The sequence below is a fragment of the Caretta caretta genome, chromosome 9 (assembly GCF_965140235.1).
Source record: "Caretta caretta isolate rCarCar2 chromosome 9, rCarCar1.hap1, whole genome shotgun sequence".
NCBI classification, from domain to species: Eukaryota; Metazoa; Chordata; order Testudines; family Cheloniidae; genus Caretta; species Caretta caretta.
The window spans coordinates 90366920-90385689 of NC_134214.1; the positions used below are offsets into that span (position 1 = coordinate 90366920).

The 18770-nt window shown below is 43.6% G+C and overlaps 1 protein-coding gene and 1 long non-coding RNA gene across 2 annotated transcripts in view; one reads left to right on the plus strand and one right to left on the minus strand.

Moving 5' to 3' along the window:
- Nucleotides 1-548: 548 nt before the first annotated feature.
- On the minus strand, nt 549-13805 carry ESX1 (ESX homeobox 1). Its single transcript, XM_048865221.2, has 5 exons — nt 13535-13805; nt 12405-12699; nt 11505-11550; nt 3555-3841; nt 549-1413 (listed from the first exon to the last, which is right to left on the minus strand). The coding sequence occupies exons 1-5, from the start codon at nt 13635-13637 to the stop codon at nt 1188-1190; spliced, it is 957 nt and encodes a 318-aa protein (XP_048721178.1). The 5' UTR covers nt 13638-13805; the 3' UTR covers nt 549-1187.
- Nucleotides 13806-15448: 1643 nt separating this feature from the next.
- Nucleotides 15449-18770, plus strand: part of LOC142073301 (uncharacterized) — a 113952-nt gene continuing 110630 nt past the window's right edge. The window contains exon 1 of the long non-coding RNA XR_012670104.1: nt 15449-15692. This is a non-coding gene — a long non-coding RNA (uncharacterized LOC142073301). The remainder of the gene's footprint in view (nt 15693-18770) is intronic.

Genomic DNA, 18770 nt, shown 5'->3' on the forward strand with positions numbered 1-18770 from the left:
AGATAGGCAAGTGTAAAATGGGATGATACTTACCCTCCTTTATAACACACTTTGGTATTTCTAGATCAAGAGCTATAGAAGAGCTAGGTGTTGTTCTTCTCACCCCCATTTTACAGCTGGGGAAACTGAGGCAGACACAGCAAAGGGCTTGCCCAAGGGTTTTTGTAAATTTAATGTCTAGTCGCCAGAACCTCATTTTTTACTCTTCCCAATAATCATTTCAAGGACATTTTTTAAAGACCCATTAATAAGTTTCACTGCAATCTGAATGTACTTAGGCATACAATATACTTTGAAAGAGATTTACAAATAATGAGAGTTAACTTAATGATAATGGTCTGCTACTATTTGCCACCAGTCACACTAAAAACAGCCAGAAACCTTGCGGTTAAAACTAGTAACTACTCACCGATATATATTGAATTACACACAATTTACTGCACAGAAACAACTATTTCTTACAGGACACAACTTTCATTTTACAAAGTGATCTATCGTCAAAGACTAAAGCTTAGGATATAATTATTAAAACATTGCCGCATTGAACATATAGGCAAACTATTTTTGTTTATTTTAGTTTGAAACAAGATACATTTTGTACAAACCTAGTTTTGAATCAAAGCCCAAAATTCAAAATATTTCACATCTCATTCCTGATCATTCTGTTTACTTTGTGAAATTTCACTGGCATTTGTACTTCAACGTGAAGCATGATCTTTAAATTAAGAACATACCATATATTGATTCTTAACTAGTCTAAACAATTGTAGTTACACAGTTCCTCCTGAGACATGATTTAAGGATTGTTTATAAAACTCCAGAGTTATTTCTACACAGGATTTTCAACCGTTGTGCTAATGTCCAGTACATCATGGGGTTTCACAGGAAACTCGTTCTTTACATTAGTTTTATTTATGTAGAAGAGTCAATTCCTGATGTATATCTTTTGTAATGTCAAAAATTCACCATAGGTAGTCATTTATCAATTTGCTACATGACCGCACAATTTTGTGTTACAATAAAGGAAAGCTATTTTTAGCAGGATTAAAATTTCCATCAGTCCATCTTGCAGATGGAAGACCTACGGATGGGTGGGGTTTTTTTTTATATGCCTCTGTATAACTGGATCCACTTATGGGAGAAGGCATTTGCTTTCTCCTATGCTACTGCAGTCTGCGGGAAAGTTCCTAACAAAGTTCTTTGTTAGTGTTTGTAAGACTGGATAGGAGGTTTAATTGAGGGATTTGTGCTGAATGTTCTTTCGCTTTGAGCCTTAGTGCTGCAATGCTCGACGTTTTCCTTTCAACTGCTGCCGGATCAGTGAAGGCAGTGAGAGCAGGGTCTGATGGGGGTCCTGGCGCTTTCATTAAGACTGAAGCTGTTGTCATGAGAGGATTTAAAGCATTGAGAAATCTATATTTGGGGAAAAAAAGTCAATAGTAACAAACCTAGAAGTATTTTGTAGAAGAAATATTTATCTTATTAATAACCACAGTACTAAACTGGGTTGAATTTTTTTTTAAACCAAACTTCTTCTTTGTTCCAAACTTATATTTTTTTGTTCATTAACTTGTAGCTTTTTTTTTAGCACAATAGGCAAATCCACATTGCACCTAATAAATATCACTTACTAAACTGTGAATGCAGCATAGAAGAGAGATGTTCATACCACTGCATTGCATGCAGCTATCTAGAAGTCAGTTTGTTAAATTTGCTGTCACTCTCTTAACATGTTACATCCTTTCTAAGCAAACCTTGTAATGCGGGAGATCAGCACGCTCCGTGGAAACATCAGAATACTTCATGAAGGGAACAATTTTCAGATAGGTCACTGTGCAACCAATTTGTTGTGACAAGTTATTTCATGTGAAAAGCAGGATAAAATGCATGGCAGAAGGGTGTGCTCATTAATCGGAGGCTATAATATAGGCTGTCATTTCAGGAGGGAGAGGAGTATACAGTGCTAACACAGCAGCAGCTTTCGGTTGTTTAATTTCAGCACTTGGAGCAAGCGAGACTGAGGAGCCGATCTTCAGCTATTATAAATCATCAGAGCTCCACAGAATTCAATGGAGCGCTGACAATGGACGCAGGTTCAGGATCTCCCCTGAGGTCTTGGAGGCTGGGAAAGAAGACTCTGAACTCAACCCTGTGCTTATTGTAGTCAATGGCAAAACTCCCATTGGGACTGGGCACATGTGTCTTCAGTAAAGGAAATGTTAACGGTACAAGTATGGCCCTGAAATGAAAGCGAATGATGTCAGCTCTGTCATTGGCAATCTGGGAACAGGGGCCATGTTCTGCTCCCCTGTGTGGGAACATCCAGTACAATTCTGTTTTGTAGAGCCACCTCGAGAGCTCATATCTATATCTGTTGTCGTAGATTTTAGCATGTGAAATATACACCTGTATATACGAGATCAGACTAGAGTCCATAGTCGGTCTACATTAGAACAGTCTGTCATGAAGACAAGGGCCCACTGACTTCAATGGGGCCAGGATTTCACCCAACATGCACAACTGCACTTTAAACAGTAACTATGTTGAATGACTTTCACTAGGGTTTACAGCTAATTTAGGGCCAAATCCTGCTTATTTTACTCAAGTTGTCCCAGTGAGTAAGACATGTGGGAGCTGGCCTTTTAAATAACTTTTTATATTATTCCTTTAAATAGACAGAATCCATACTGTAACACTGGAACACACATTTATTTAAGGCACCTGTGAATTGCTTACTGCTATTAAGCTATTGTACTGCATAAGAACATCCATACTGCGTCAGACCAAAGGTCCATCTAGCCCAGTATCCTGTCTTCCGACATTGGCCAATGCCAGGAGCCTCAGAGGGAATGAACAGAACAGGTAATCATCAAGTGATCCATCCCCTGTTGCCCATTCCCAGCCTCTGGCAAACAGAGGGTAGGGACACCATCCCTGCCCAACCTGGCTAATAGCCATTGATGAACCTATCCTCCATGAACTTATCTAGTTCTTTTTTTGAACCCTGTTATGGTCTTGGCCTTCACAACATCCTCTCACCAGGAGTTCCACAGGTTGACTGTGTGTTGTGTGAAAAAATACTTCCTTTTGTTTGTTCTAAACCTGCTGCCTATTAATTTCATTTGGTGACCCCTAGTTCTTGTGTTATGAGAAGGAGTAGAGTAAATAACATTTCCTTATTTACTTTCTCCACACCAGTCATGATTTTATAGACCTCTATCATATTCCCCCTTAGTCGTCTCTTTTCCAAGGTGAAAAGTTCCAGGCATATTAATCTCTCCTCATATGGCAGCCATTCCATACCCCTAATAATTTTTGTTTCCCTTTTCTGGACCTGTTCCAATTCCAATATATCTTTTTTGAGATGGGGTGACCACATCTGCATGCAGTATTCAAGATGTGGGCATATCATAGAAGTATATAGAGGCAATATGGTATTTTTTGTCTTATTATCTATCCCTTTCTTTTACACCTCAAAGTTTAAAAGAAAGGGATAGATAAAACAAAAAACCTTGAGGTTTAAAAGAAAAATACTTAAAATACACTCTCTGTACCTTCCAAAATGGGGACTTAAAACTGGATTTCTGAAGAGAGATGTCCAGGCAAGACTGCTGAGACCAAACGGCCCTAAGCTTGCAGGGCTGAATGCTGGAGTTACAGATGGCATAGCTATTGTTGAAAGTGGCATTGATCTCCATGCATGGTCCAGAAGAGGAGACTGACTCAATGGAATGTCCAAGAACAGACCCAATGGATGCGTTAAGGAGAGTCCTGGAACGTTCCCTAACATTTCAGTTTTTTCACGTTTCCTCCATTTTGCCCTTCTGTTTTGAAACCAGACCTTCAGAGAGAAAATACAAAAGGGTTAGCTAGACTGATTTTGTTGTTGCTTTTATCAGCTATGGTAGGCCATGACGCACATGGCATAGTAGTGACCTTTATTTTAAAAGTACAGTTTCTATGTAGAAAGGTTCTGTTTATAAAGTGTTTATTATTAATTAATAGATGTCATAAACATGTTTACGGATTTGAGTAGTATCTGTTGTAGGCATATTAGTAAACGGTGTTATTGGTTATAAGCCATAGTAATATGCAATCTATAACCTGTTGGACTCTAACTATTGACTATTCAGTAAACAATGAGAACAGCTTTTAATAATTTATTACTCCTTTATTAATTGAGCCTCCAAATATGACCTCCCGCCCTCTCCAAATCAAAAGGTGGCTACCTCAGTCCATGCAATTTAAGAAGCAATTTAATCATAACTGAAATAATTTTTAATCAAAACCATGAGGGTGACTTAAATGCCTAATAGTCTGGCTGACTAACTACATAGATCAGTATTTAAAATTTTTTTTAGATGCTCTTATTACTTGCCATGACTCAAACTGATGTCATATATAGTTATGTGAAACTGATTAACCTTGTTATAGTACTATAGAAATCCATGTTACTCAAGACACCAAATATATTCAGATACTTGAGAGATCTGGTAACCAGGAGTCAATAAAACAGGGAGACATGCTGGTAGTTTCTTAGACACAGGGCTTTGGATGGTAAGGAGTCTACTGTACAGTGTACTTTTGTACAGTAAACTGTTTATTATATCAACTTCTCTTTGCAAGGCTGCACTATTAATTATTTTAGCCTATGGAGTATATTAAAAAGTAACAGAGAAGTGAGACTAGAATTTAATCTACTCTGACAACTGATATCACACCATTTTTTTTGCAATTTTGACTCTGTCTTGGAGTATTCTCCCTTGGGTCCCTAGATATGTGTGCGCACTAAGGTGAGAATGCATTGTGAAGTATACAGCAGAGATGGGCTGAAACCAGAATCTCAGATAGGAATGCTCCCAAGGCTGAGGATTCAAAAATCTAAATTTTCTCAAATGTTGAGATGTTCTAATTCAGGTAGAGAGATACATTCAAACTGAATTCTGAACTGTATCTAGGCTTGGATCAAAGATTTTAGTTTGGGCCTATCATCTCTAACACAGATTTTATATCTAGCCACTACTGAAATTCAATAAGCCATTAGCAGAAGTTTTCATATAATATAATGATCTGTATTAATTGGTACATTAATAGTCCCCCAAAGAGGAGTAAATATTTACTACAGAGAATGCTAAATAAATATATGGATATAAATAGACACTTCTTCCATCTGCAGGTGCAGCATTATAAAACCAAACTGTTCAAGTAAGATGATCAAAACATTCTAGTGTGTGGAGAGAATTATTATATTTTTAAAATGACTGATGAGTCACATTACATTTTTGTAATTATTTTTATCAGAAGTCTCTAATATTAGTGCAACTATGGTCTGGGAGTTAGAGCAGGGCTGACTGGGAATCACTGACTTGCTCTGATCTTGGGCAAGTTGTTTGCGCTCTCTATTTGATTTAGTTTACCTGTCTGTTAAGATATACTAGCATCTGCTTCACAAAGAGCTTTTCGATGCTTATTTAAATAATAATTGTAAAGTGCCAAGAGCTTCTGAAGAAAAGCCCTATAGAAGTGAAAAGTTGTTAATACCCAGAGTACATTGCTATACGGTATGTATTGCTCGCCTTGGTATCACAAGCCTGATCTTTTCCCTTTAAGTCAATGGCAAAACTCCTATTGAGTTCAAAGAAGACAGGATTGGGCCACGCATCAGCCTCACTAAAATATATTACAATATATATAATAAGGAGCGAAAAGATACTGTAATAAGGTACCCACATGGCATAGGTCTTGTGAATGCTTATTCACAGGGACCTGAAGAAGCAGTGACTATTTGAGTACATCTTTTGTTTCGATCTTTTTTTTTAAAGCTACCAATATTCTGTGAAAACTCTAGTGACTTTGCAAAAATAATGGTGTCTTTTTCCTCTGGACAACTAACGTACACTTCGTGTTTAGGTCTGTTGGCAAGGAGATTGGTGTTTTTGAACCGAGAAGTGAACAATGGAAAATATCGCACATTTGACAAAATCTGGCACAATAGTGTTGAACAATAAATAATCTTAGGGTCACAAGGTCTAACAGATCTGAGATTGTAAAGGGTCAAATTTCTTATAGGGGATAGCTGAACTAGTGAAATGCTGGAAATCTATATCTACAGATGGGAGCCAGCTGCATGAAAGAGACACTTTCAGTTGCGTTCATTCAGCTTTAGGCGTCGGCTAAATTTAATTAAATTATTTTTACAAGGTTTACTGGTTGAATAGCAGCCTCCAATCACTTGCCAATAAGCATCATAAATGGACCTAGAGCTGGTATCTCAGAAGGAAAATAAAACCACTAGCTCTAAGCCACCAATGCTCCCCCCTAGAATGGAGTTCAAAGGACTAAAAGAGTAGTGAGAATATTACATGACACTTGTGCCTCACGTTTGGGCAGCAGATGAAGAACATTGTACTTCGCAGTGTTGCTAGTTTCTTTATCCTGTACAAGCATTTTGACCCCTTTTCTAAACATAGCAAAAGACAAGTGCTACGTGTATGAGAGAATATATTAATACTGTTGTGAAACCTAATTAAGCATTTTTTTCTGTCTGCTCCAAACAGAGAAACTGAATAAGAAGTGAAATGTTTGCTACCTTAAAATGTTAAAATAATTCCTTTAATTTACTTTTATGTAATCTATACAGCTGTCTTTTATGACTCCAATATTATTGCTTGTCTGCTGTGCAGACTGTAAATCCAGTGTAACAACTGATTTCAATTGGCCATCAATTATTGTATTTATCTAATTTCTTTTAAAATCTAAACTGAATTTGGACTATCAGCACTAAAAGCCATTATTTAGGTCTAAAATCCCAATCTTGAACTCCTTGCCTGGGCAAAATTCACATTAATATGAGTGATAAATGGGGCATAAACACATATCTTACTTAACAGTGACATCATAAACAGACAGTACTTTCAAAACTTTAGCATTTATATTATTATAAATAACATTTAGATTATTTAATACAAGCATAAAAATGACTAATTTGTATTTTTGCTACTGATTAATAGAAGAGTTCAACTGCCTTTAAAAATAATTTAGCTTTACATTTTTAGATCATTACATTTCTGTCAGGTTACCAGAATAGTTTGCACCTATACACAGATGTGTACAAACTTGCAGCATGGAATATGCCATGTATAGGGTTTAGCCTCTTGGGCTAAATATATTCAGAATAATGTGTTAGAGGTATGTAATAAAGAAGAGTGAATTGTAGACTCCTGGAGTCATTACAGTTTTGATCAGTTTTTAAATTTAACAAGAATGGACTATAAACCAGGGTATATTAAATACTGCATGTTATTTTTGTAATTATTGATAGATTCTGAATGTATCCTAAAAGTTATTCCTATGCCAAGAATTTCATTAGAAATTGAAATTATCATTCATAATCCAAATTTAGAAGTACTTGGTGTTTTGAGAATAATTAAAAACTTTAACTATGCAATTTTAAGAGAAGAGCTGACTGAATGTAAAGTCAGTTTTCAATTTAGTCTTTTCTGGAGACTTTAAATCCCCTCAAAATCATGTGAATTAAAACACTTTCTGATACATAAAAAACAAGTTATATTTTATTTGTGATTAGCCATAGTGTATCTTTGTTGCTGAGACTGATCTCGGGATTATTAGCAAATAATATCACAACGATGTTCAGTTTGCAGCAATCCTTATTACTTTATAAGTGAGTGCTTTACCAATGATACCCATGGTGACGAATCAACCAGTTGATGTTTCGAACTTTTTCAGGTTAGAACTTTTTAAGATGTTCCTATTTTTTCTCCCCAGACCAATGATCTACCCTAATAATGAGAAACAAGCCTGTTAACAGAAGCGAAGTATGGACTCAAACAAAAATGCTGCTGGAAGTCCATAAAGGATGGCTTCCAAGCAGGACAGGATTTACCAGACTTTCCTATCATTCCTTTCCCATGGTATAGAAAAATATATGGGTCCCCTGGGAAGCATTTTCAAAGAGGTTACATGGGAAATCTCTCTAGGTGGGAGAAATAGCTGAAATACGTGGTGCATTCTGGAATGAGATGGGAATAAGATAGTTGTCCATTTTTCTTTCTTGCAGGGTCACTTCCAATTAGGACTCAATGAAATGCAACAGTTTCTGCTGACTCCGATAAGAGAAAATATTGTGCCTGCTCCCCATTTTATCTGGCTGTGTGTATAAAAACCACTGCCCCAGGAAGAGGTACAGCAGGTGTCTCTCCAGAGAAGCAAATATCAGTTTGAAAAGCAATGGGCTGTTCTGCTGCCTCAGATATGACAACTCTGCGTTAAATTAGCGTCACAGAGAGTTACTTTTGAGCAGGTCAGGAAGATACCATTACAGTATATTTTAAAATGGTCTGTAAACATACCCTGCTATCTGAGCACTTCAGAATCTTTAGTGTATTTATCCTCACAATACCCGGGTGAGCTATTATGTCCATTTTACAGTTGGGGGAATGAGACCCAGAGACCAAGTGACTTGCCCAAGGTACTTGTCTATGGCAGAGCAGGGAATTGAACCTCCATCTCATTTTAGCAACCAAACCACTCTGCCTATGACTCATAAGAGTCTAGCCTCCTGAGGGCTGTAATACTGGGGTCTCATCTCAGTTGTTGGGTTTCATGTATGGGTGCTGAGTGGTGGTGATGACCTGTGATATATAAGAGCTCAGGGTAGATACTCTGATGGTCCCTTCTGGCCTTGAATTCTATGATGCTGGAATATCTTTCCTCTCAATATTTGCCTAGTACTCTTACGTGGCTATGCCACTGAAAGTTCTGTTCTTTTTGATGACATTCATAGGAAGCTTGGGTTCAAATCATCAACATGATCCCTTTTGCCGTATGCCAATGTCTCAAAAAAGACATCGAACAGTGCAACCCAACTGCATGCAATTGGCAAGCCCCATATGAGAAGGTGAGAATGGGACTGGGGAAATGATGGGTGGGGTTAACAGTTTTGCATCCGTGTTCATTTTACGGGAGAAACGTGTGGCTGTCATGTGTTACGGTATTTTAGTTACTAGTAGCATTGGTGATATTTATGTTGGGGTGTGTGTGTGTGGGGGCATTTTCTTTCCTTAAAGTTCATAAAATAACTTAGCTGTGGGGTTGAGATGAAAAAGGTGACAAAGCTTGCTCACACGTATAAAATCATTGAGCACTGGATGTAATATATAAATTGTCTAAGAGCTTTCCCTGATGGCTGGAAGTTCTCTTTCCCAGTCTCCAAGGCCCAGATCCTCACAGGTATTTAGGCTCCTAACTTCCACTTGACATCAATGGATTTTAGCCTACTTATCTTTAAGGATCTGGGTCCAAGTGTTAAAATATGGAAAGATGAGGAAATTCAAGACTTCTGGGGCCAGCTTCTCAGCCAGTGTAAACTGTCATTGCTCCATTGACTTCAATTGAACTACAATTTACACAAGTTGAGCATCTGGCCCCGCTGGTGGAGTGTGAGGAGAAACAGAGATGAGTCTGTGAGTAAGCCTGCCAAATCAGGGAAGAGGCTGCAAAGCATATCATACTCATGAAAACTGAACAGTACGTGCTAGGAGCCAAGTTATGACTGCAGCTTACAGCTGGACTGACATGCAAAGTAATTCATTCAATATCCGATGTACAGTATGTGCGGAGGTTAGTATAACTTGATTGGTTTTATGCTAATTTGGACCCTTAATGATCTGTTTGAAACTAAATTTTTAACAAGATTTAATGTTTGCTATGTATACACTATTTTTTTTAAAGCTAACAGAGTCAATGAGTTAATACCAGAGTTAATACTTTTTTAAAAGGAACTGTTAATTATGGGTGTTTAGAACCAAGGACAGGCTTCTTTAGAAGACTGCAGTATGGAAGATTGGTTACACAATCTTTGCACCTGTATGCTTAAGGTTTTGTCTGATGTTCCATTATAACTGCCCAACCTAGTAATACAAATTCCTTTCAAGTAAACATTCTCATCTCAGTCTCAGAATAATCTTTTAACCATTTTTTAAAAAACAGTGCAGACATTTTCAAGTTAAATTGGGGCAGGAGATGGTAAATGAATACTTTTGTGAACTACATAAATAATTGCTTAGATGTAGAACACAATATTCAACTAATCATTGGTTCACAACACGATCTAACCATTTTGGGTCCTTTTATTGTTTTGGTCAAAAACCAAAACATCAGATTTTGGCACTGCAAAAGAAACTGCATGAATATTTTTGCAATGCTAATGTGGACTTTTACAAAAACTAAATACAGAGATTTCTAAAAATGCCAGTGTGCATTTAATTTTGGACCATTACAGACCAGTGGTAAAAATGCATTTTTAAGTGTACATCTAGAAAAGGCTACTATCTCAAATGTTATGGTTAGTGGTTTTGTCTCAGATTTAATAAGGGAGGACATGTCCAGGATATTTCTCCTTTCTTTAAAAAACAAATATCGGTGCAGTTGCAACACTAGCTGACAAATGTCAGACAATTACAAATGTATCTACATTCTGAACTCCGACACAATACTATTGTCCCCAATTCTGTTTTTAAATATTTTTTCCGGTGGAGGAAATTATAGTGAAAAAGCATCAAATTTTTCTGTGAATCTTTAGACTTTTGTTGGCTTGTTTCAGAACTTTAAGATTTAAATATAAAATAGCATTTAAACAATATGCACACAACTCCTTCAAATCCACTTCTACATCCATAAACAGATGTTTAAATAGTTTAGACCAGTGGCTCTCAACCTTTCCAAACTATTGTACCCCTTTCAGGAGTCTGATTTGTCTTGTGTCCCCCTAAATTTCGCCTCACTTAAAAACCACTTGCTTACAAAATCAGACATTAAAAATAGCACAAGTGTCACAGTACGCTATTTCTGAAAAATTGCTTACTTTCTAATCTTTACCATATAATTATAAAATAAATATAAATATTGTACTTACATTTCAGTGTATAGTATATAGAGCAGTATAAACAAGTCATTGTCTCTATGAAATTTTAGTTTATACTGACTTTGCTAGTGCTTTTTATAAAACTAGGCAAAAATTTAGATGAGTTGATGTACCCCCTGGAAGACCTCTGCGTACCCTCAGCGATATGTACCCCTGGCTGAGAACCACTGGTTTAGACAAGATGCAAAGCCTATTTTAAATGATCATTTATTGTTTGCTGAAATGTATTGATATTATATCTGACAATTACTATATTTTATTTTGACGTTTCTGGTTTTGGGGGGGTGGGATACTAAAAACGTCTCCTCCTTCCTTCTTTTAAATTCAAAGCTCTGATCGCATTTGGTCCTCTTTTGTCGGATAATATGGAATAACAGCTGCTAGCTTTTTTACATCCTTTACAGCAACACTTCTCAACCTGAGTGAGCTGGAAAAGTAAAAAAGCCAACAGCACTGAAGAAAACATTTAACACTTAATTTTAAGCTAAGAATATTTATACATATCAAAAGGCAGTGTATTCCGTCAACACTAGGTCCCTGTTCTTTAGTACCTGTTACTCACCTGAACTCTGGCTTCTGTTAAATCCAGACGCAGTGCTAGCTCCTCTCTGCAGAAGAGCCAAATATCATTTAGTATTTCAATCTTTAGTCACAAAAAAGGGTTGGCTTCATCAGGCCCCATCACACACTGAGAGTTCATCCGATGAAGTGAGCTGTAGCTTAGGAAAGCTTATGCTCAGATAAATTTCTTAGTCTCTAAGGTGCCACAAGTCCACCTTTTCTTTTTGAGAGCTCATTAAAAGCCAAATCAGATCCCCTGCTCTTTACAGGTGATTTCTAATCTAGAAGCCGCTGCATAGTGCCTCCCAGTCTGAGAATATATAAACAGTCACATTCAACTGGGAGGTTTTTACACCCCCCCAGCTCACACCCCGGTAACTGCATTAGGACCGCTGAGACAGCAGTAAGGGGATGTAAGATCTGAGACCCCCTCGCACACCATCGTGCCCTGATTTCACCTTGATTCCCACTTCATGCGAGCGCGGAATCGCATGTGCTCCGGCTCTTCCTCTAAAGCTGGCGATTACCGTCCATCCCTGAGCTATTCCCCATTGCTTCAAGTGCTTTTCCTATCCTTTCACTGTTCGCTCTCCTGGGGGCTCCCTGTCGTTACATACCCTGGGTTCATTCAGTCTGGTTTATTCCCTGCACCCGAGAGTGGCATTTACAGGGCAGTGACCATTTCAAGGTCTGGCCCCGCTGCCTCGGGGGAGGAATCTCTCTTTGAAGCCCCCTGGACCCAGTCGAAACTTTTGGGGGAGAGCGCGCAGTCAGGGCCCGATGCTCCCAAAGGAGGGCAGCGTCGCCCGGCATCTGGCCCTACAGGGCTGCTGGGAAGGGCTGGGCCGGGCCGCGCTGGGGCGGGGTGGCCCCTGGCGGAGCGGCCCGGCCCCGCTCCTACCTGGTGAACACGTCGGGGTAGTGGCACTTGCGGAACGCCCGCTCCAGCTGCTCCAGCTGCAAGTTGCTGAACGTGGTGCGATAGCGCCGCTGCTTCCGCTTCAGCGGCCCCGGCGCCTCGGCCGCGGCTGCGGGGGCAGAGCCGGAGAGACCGGCCGCCGGCTCCCCCGGGCCGCCGCTGCCCCTCGCCGGGTCCTCCTCCGCCGCGTCCTCCGCCGCCCAGGCGCCGGGGACCGGGCGCTTCTCTGCCGCCAGCGGCGCGGGGCGGGGCTCGGGCGGCTCCGTGGGGTCCCCGCCTGGGGAGAGGGAGAGAAGCGGGAGAATGACCTGGGGGCCCGGCCTCTGCGCTGCCCCGGGGAGCTCCGCACTGGGGGAACCAGCAGGGCGCCCCGGTCCCCCATCCATCCCCGGCGGGTGGGGCTGGCAGGGCGCCCCGGTCCCCCCCCATCTGTCCCCGGCGGGTGGGGGCTGGCAGGGCGCCCCGATCCCCCCCCATCCGTCCCCGGCGGGTGGGGGCTGGCAGGGCGCCCCGATCCCCCCCCCCATCCGTCCCCGGCGGGTGGGGGCTGGCAGGGCGCCCCGATCCCCCCCCCATCCATCCCCGGCGGGTGGGGGCTGGCAGGGCGTCCCGATCTCCCCCATCCGTCCCCGGCGCGTGGGGGCTGGCAGGGCGCCCCGATCCCCCCCCCCACCCGTCCCCGGCGGGTGGGGGCTGGCAGGGCGCCCCGATCCCCCCCATCCATCCCCGGCGAGTGGGGGCTGGCAGGGCGCCCCGATCCCCCCCATCCACCCCGGCGGGTGGGGAATGGCAGGGCGCCCCGATCCCCCCCATCCATCCCCGGCGGGTGGGGGCTGGCAGGGCGCCCCGGTGCCCCCAACCATCCCCGGCGGGTGGGGGCTGGCTGGGCGCCCCGATCCCCCCCATCCATCCCCGGCGGGTGGGGGCTGGCAGGGCGCCCCGATCCCCCCCATCCATCCCCGGCGAGTGGGGGCTGGCAGGGCGCCCCGATCCCCCCCATCCACCCCGGCGGGTGGGGGCTGGCAGGGCGCCCCGATCCCCTCATCGATCCCCGGCGGGTGAGGCTGGCAGGGCGCCTCGCCCCGGCTGCTCCCGGGCAGGGTCCCGCTCACCTTGCCGCCTGGCGGCGGGGCTCCGGCCCAGGATGCTGTCGATGAAGTAGGAGGTGAGCAGGTGCAGGGCGGGGGCGGCCGGCGCGGGGGCTGCGCTCTGCATGGCTGCGGACTGGCACCGGGCAGAGCCCCGGCTCCGCGCCGGGTTTTATTGGTGCCGGCAGCGACCGGCTCGGCGCCCGGGTATTAGCATTTCATTAGCGCGCTGGCGTCAAGGCCGGGGGTGGGACCCGCACTGGGGCCGGGTTCGCAGCCTGGCCAGGCGGGGAGGGCTGCCACCCCCTGGGAGCCTGGCGGGGGGAGGTGCCAGACAACACTCCCTTCCTCCAGTCTCTGCCCGGTGCCCGCTATCCCCTGCTGCCTTGGAAAGTGGGTGCCTCCCCCAGAGCCTTTGCCACGATGTGGTGACATGGGAGGAAGCCCCCGCTGGGGAGAACTGGGCCCTCTGGAGAGGCAATCGCCTCTGCAGGTTGTATGCTGCTGGGGGAGGTGGGTACCTGTGTACAGGAGAAAGGGCAGATCTCTTGTCATGGGGTTCGCTCTGCACTATTGGCTACAAATGGCGGGCCAGATTCTGAGCTCCCCTCCAGTGGTGTAAGGCCAGAGACTTCCCTGGATTTACCAAGACATCAATCTGGCAGAAGGGAGACTAGAATCTGGCCCGCTATCACAAGCAAACGATTGCTGTTTGGTAATAGGGTACCCTTAGAGGGAACTTACATCCTGCTCCTCACTGCCATGTGGAGAGGAGGTGCAGCACATGAAAACATCACACTGAGCTCTAGAAACACAATGCCCTTCCTTTTTTTGCACATTCCCTCCGTTTTGTACAATGAACTTGTACCCGCTTTCTTACTGAATCTGACTTTGGCCCTTGGAGCCCGACTCTGCAAAGTGCGGCGTTCCTTCGGGTCCTGTAAGAGCACCCAGCGTCTTGCAGGACTGGGCCCTCCCTGGCCTGTGTTCTCAAGCCTCCCATCCTCCTTTAGTGTCCCTCTTTGCTGTTACAGCAACAATCCCTCAGCAGCCGGAGGACTGCAAGCCAGCGCCTGCATGCAGACACTCAGCACAGCCATGACTACAGTGCATTGCTAGAGTCCTACATAAATTAGATCAAGAGGTGACTTGATCACAGTGTATAAGTTCCTTCACAGGGATTCAGTTCCGGCTTCTAAAGGGCTCTCTAATCTAGTGGAGAAAGGCATGACAAGAACCAAGGGCTGGAAGCTGAAGCCAGATAATTTCAATTTAGAAAATAAAGCTCCCATTTGTAACAGTGAGGGTGATACCACTGGAACAAACCACCAAGGGAAGCAATGGATTCTTTGTCTCTTTGTGTCTTCAAATCCAGAGCGGATGCCTTTCTGGAAGAAGAAAAGGAGTACTTGTGGCACCTTAGAGACTAACCAATTTATTTGAGCATGAGCTTTCGTGAGCTACAGCTCACTTCATCAGATGAAGTGAGCTGTAGCTCACGAAAGCTCATGCTCAAATAAATTGGTTAGTCTCTAAGGTGCCACAAGTACTCCTTTTCTTTTTGCGAATACAGACTAACACGGCTGTTCCTCTGAAACCTTTCTGGAAGGTATGCTTTAGCCAACCCCAAATATTGGGCTCAGTGCAGTAGTAATTGGGTGAAATTCTATAGCCTGTGCAATACAGCCGGTCAGACTAGATGATCTAGTGGTCCCTTCTGGCTTTAAAATCTAGGAATAAATTACATGCTCTTTCATCTTCCTCTCCTCCTATCCACCCAGCTGCACGTGAATGATGCAGCGCTTCCATCTCTTGCCAAGCTGGGCCCAGCACCCAATCTTTTGCATGCCAGCTCATTCTCCCACCACTGCCGAGCCAGACCTAGAGTTTGCCGAGCCAGACCTAGAGTTTGTTTGTTTGAAAACAAAAACTTTATTTAGCCTGAAACAATTCCACAACAAACCCATTTCTGTAGCACCTTCCAGCCTAGACTCTCTGAAAGTCCTTACTGATGCTAATTAATTAACCTCATAATACCCCTGTAAGAGAGAGACATATTATCATCCCTATTTTACAGAAATGGAGGCCCAGTGAGATGATCTACCCCAAAAATTCATGTCAGAGCTGGTGATACAATCCTGATCGCTTGACTACAAGACCATCTTTCCTTCTCTTCGATCCCGTAAGTCCATACATTTCTCATATTAGAGCAACTACAGCGGATACCAACTCAAGTAAAAAGCAGGACAGTAGCCATAATAACCTTGGCTCTTAGTCCTCTAGGCCCCATTATTATTTACTTAGGCTAAGTCTACACTACTGCTTGAGTCTGTTAGCTCGACTCAAGCAGTAGTGTAGACCTAGCCTAAGTAAATAATAATGGGGCCTTTTCTACCCCAGGCTGGCTCTCCATTCCTTTGGCTCCACAACGCACAAAATGGCTGAAAAATCTTCCTGTGACCCACCGTAACCCACATGCCTCTGCTGGCCCCAAAGGCTTGTGAGATATGTCAACAAAGTCTGGTGGGTCACAGGACAATTTTTTGGTCTTTGTGTGTGCATGCAGGGGAGGCTTCTGGGTGGGTTATTGCTGCTGGGAGCAAGCTGCCCCTTCCCTGGCCTGTCTGTGCTCCTGTGGGAGAATCTGAAGCTCTTTGAACCGATTGGAAGTGCCCCATTTCCTGGTCACGTTCCACTAGGTGAGCACCATACCATCATACGCGGTCCATACAGAAGCTCCTGAATGTCTGAGAAAATAGCGTCCGGTGCACACACAAGATCTTCATGTGAATTGATGACTCTATGTGCTAAAATGAGGCCAGGTTAACTTATATCTTCCTTTCGAAAAACAAACAAAAAACCCCAAACCTCCAAAATACCCCAGCCCTGAACTACAATTGAAGAATCATTATCATCTGACTAGACATTCAGCATCTGCCATCTGATGCACACTGATTTTGCCACGTGTATTGTCCCACACAACCCTCAGGGGCCAGATGATTCCCAACTGTTTATGAGGAAGCTGGTGTTCATTCTGAAGGTGTGTTCCACTGCAGCATTGATGTTTCTGTTTTGAAACACAGCTAAAAATAAGAGCTAGTTATGAACACTTGGATGAAAAGGTCAATCCTATTTAGAGTTTTTGTTGATCACAGTCAGGCACTTCATTCCACTAATGGCGGGTGCCTAGCATGCCTTCTATCAGATTGTGATTGAACAAATGAAGACATCCTCATTATGGAAAAATTTACTGGTCTGAAATCGATAATGTAAATTACTTGGCAATATAGTCCCCATAACTGAAATGTATTGAAATAAATAAAGGTAAAGTTTACTGTTTTCTGTTGCCATTTGTACCCTATTATCAGTTACCATGTGAGTAACATTTATATTGTTGGATGGACCTTGATATCTGATCTGGTTTGCTAATTTATTTATTGCGGTAAAACGAAGGAGCCCCAGTTATGGACTAGAACCCCACCGTGGCAGGTGCTGTACAAACACAGAACAAAAAGACAGTCCCTGCCCCAATGAGCTTACAATCTAAGAAATGTCACCTTTGATTACCAGCCTTTTTATTTGCTTACATGGTTTCTCTTTATGGCTCCCAAATAACATAAAAAAGAACAGATGAGTTGCAAGGTCCATCTTTTCCCCCAGGTGTTTGAAAAATGCGGCGAAATGGGTGGAGTGTGGGCAGACCTATAATTGTGTGAGGGGAATTTGTGTTTATTTTACATTGCTGCACTTAGGATGTTTTCTTAAGCTATGTCAAGGGCACTGTAGAGCATATGTGTTGGTCTTCTTCTTAGCATTGTTATAAATCTATAATAAATAAATATACTTGTGCTGTATCTAGGATTAAGGCTCAGAAAAGAAAGGGCAGCTATAATCATGGGTCTGTAAAAGTTGCCAGATAATCAGCAGATCGAATATATCACACAAAGCAAATGTAAGAATTCTTGCTGGAAAGCTGGGACTTAATGAGGAAATTTAATGAAGCAAGTCTTGGGAGATTATCTGCGAGGTAGAAATAACTTTAATTAAAAAGTGATCATTATGATTTTAAGGAAAGAGCTAATTGCTTATTAAATATTTTATTACAAACTTGCATGCAATGTCCCCTCTTCCTCCACAGTCAATGGGAGGCGGGGTCTTGGATGGACTGCAGGGAATGTAACACGGTGCCTTGAAGTGGTGGGAGGGAGTGTGAGACTGCATGCATGGCAAGATGGTGGCATGGAGGTTAAGTCCATTAATGGCTGTTAGCCAGGATGGGTAAGGAATGGTGTCCCTAGCCTCTGTCTGTCAGAGGGTGGAGATGGATGGCAGGAGAGAGATCACTTGATCATTACCTGTTAGGTTCACTCCCTCTGGGGCACCTGACATTGGCCACTGTCGGTAGACAGGATACTGGGCTGGATGGACCTTTGGTCTGACGCAGTATGGCCGTTCTTATGTTCTTCCCGTCTCCTAGGTCTACCGCCTTCCCATTGGCTGGGGGATCAGGTTAGCTGATTGGCTGTTATGTGCCCCCACCATTTAAATGTCCTGGGCTTTTCAAAAGCTCCTGACTCCCGTGCAGCCAGATCTCCTATAAAGGTTAGAGGGAGTTCTGGTGTGCAAGGACCGCAGCACTGGATACTCTGGGACAGTCAATATAGCTCTGCTGGTTTACACTGGCTGAAGCTCTGGGTCTATCACTTTTTTGTAATAAAATCATAATACAGTAAACTCCTGTTTATCCAAACCTCCGTATTATGTGAACTCCTTCCTTCTCCCCCATGTAGCTCCTGCTGGGGGACAAGGAAGGAATTCTGATGATAGAGCAGAGGGCCTCAGACAGTACTGCAAAGAGAAGGAGGAGGATGAGCTGGCTGCGGGAGAGGCCACCCTGCTGGCGCTGAATGGCTCCTGCGGCAATGCAGGGAGCCCTCTGCAGCCCCGCTCTCACAGGCGTGAGTGAGCAGGGCCAGGACAGTGCAGCTGCAGAGGGCTCCCTATGCTGCTGCAGGGCCAGTGACCCTGGATCTCTGCAGGTACAAGGTGCAGGGAAGGCTGTGGCCCTGGCAGGGCAGAGCAGGTTCCTGGCCAGAGGGTATCCACTCTGCCCTGCCCCTTGTGCCTGCAGGGATTGGGTGTCACCTCAGGGAGCCTTCTGCAGCCCTCCTGCCGTGGGGCGGTGCAGTGGGGCAGAGCAGCGACCCCCAGCCAATACTCCAAGGAGGAGGAAGGAGGAGATCCCAGCCCTGGGCGGAGG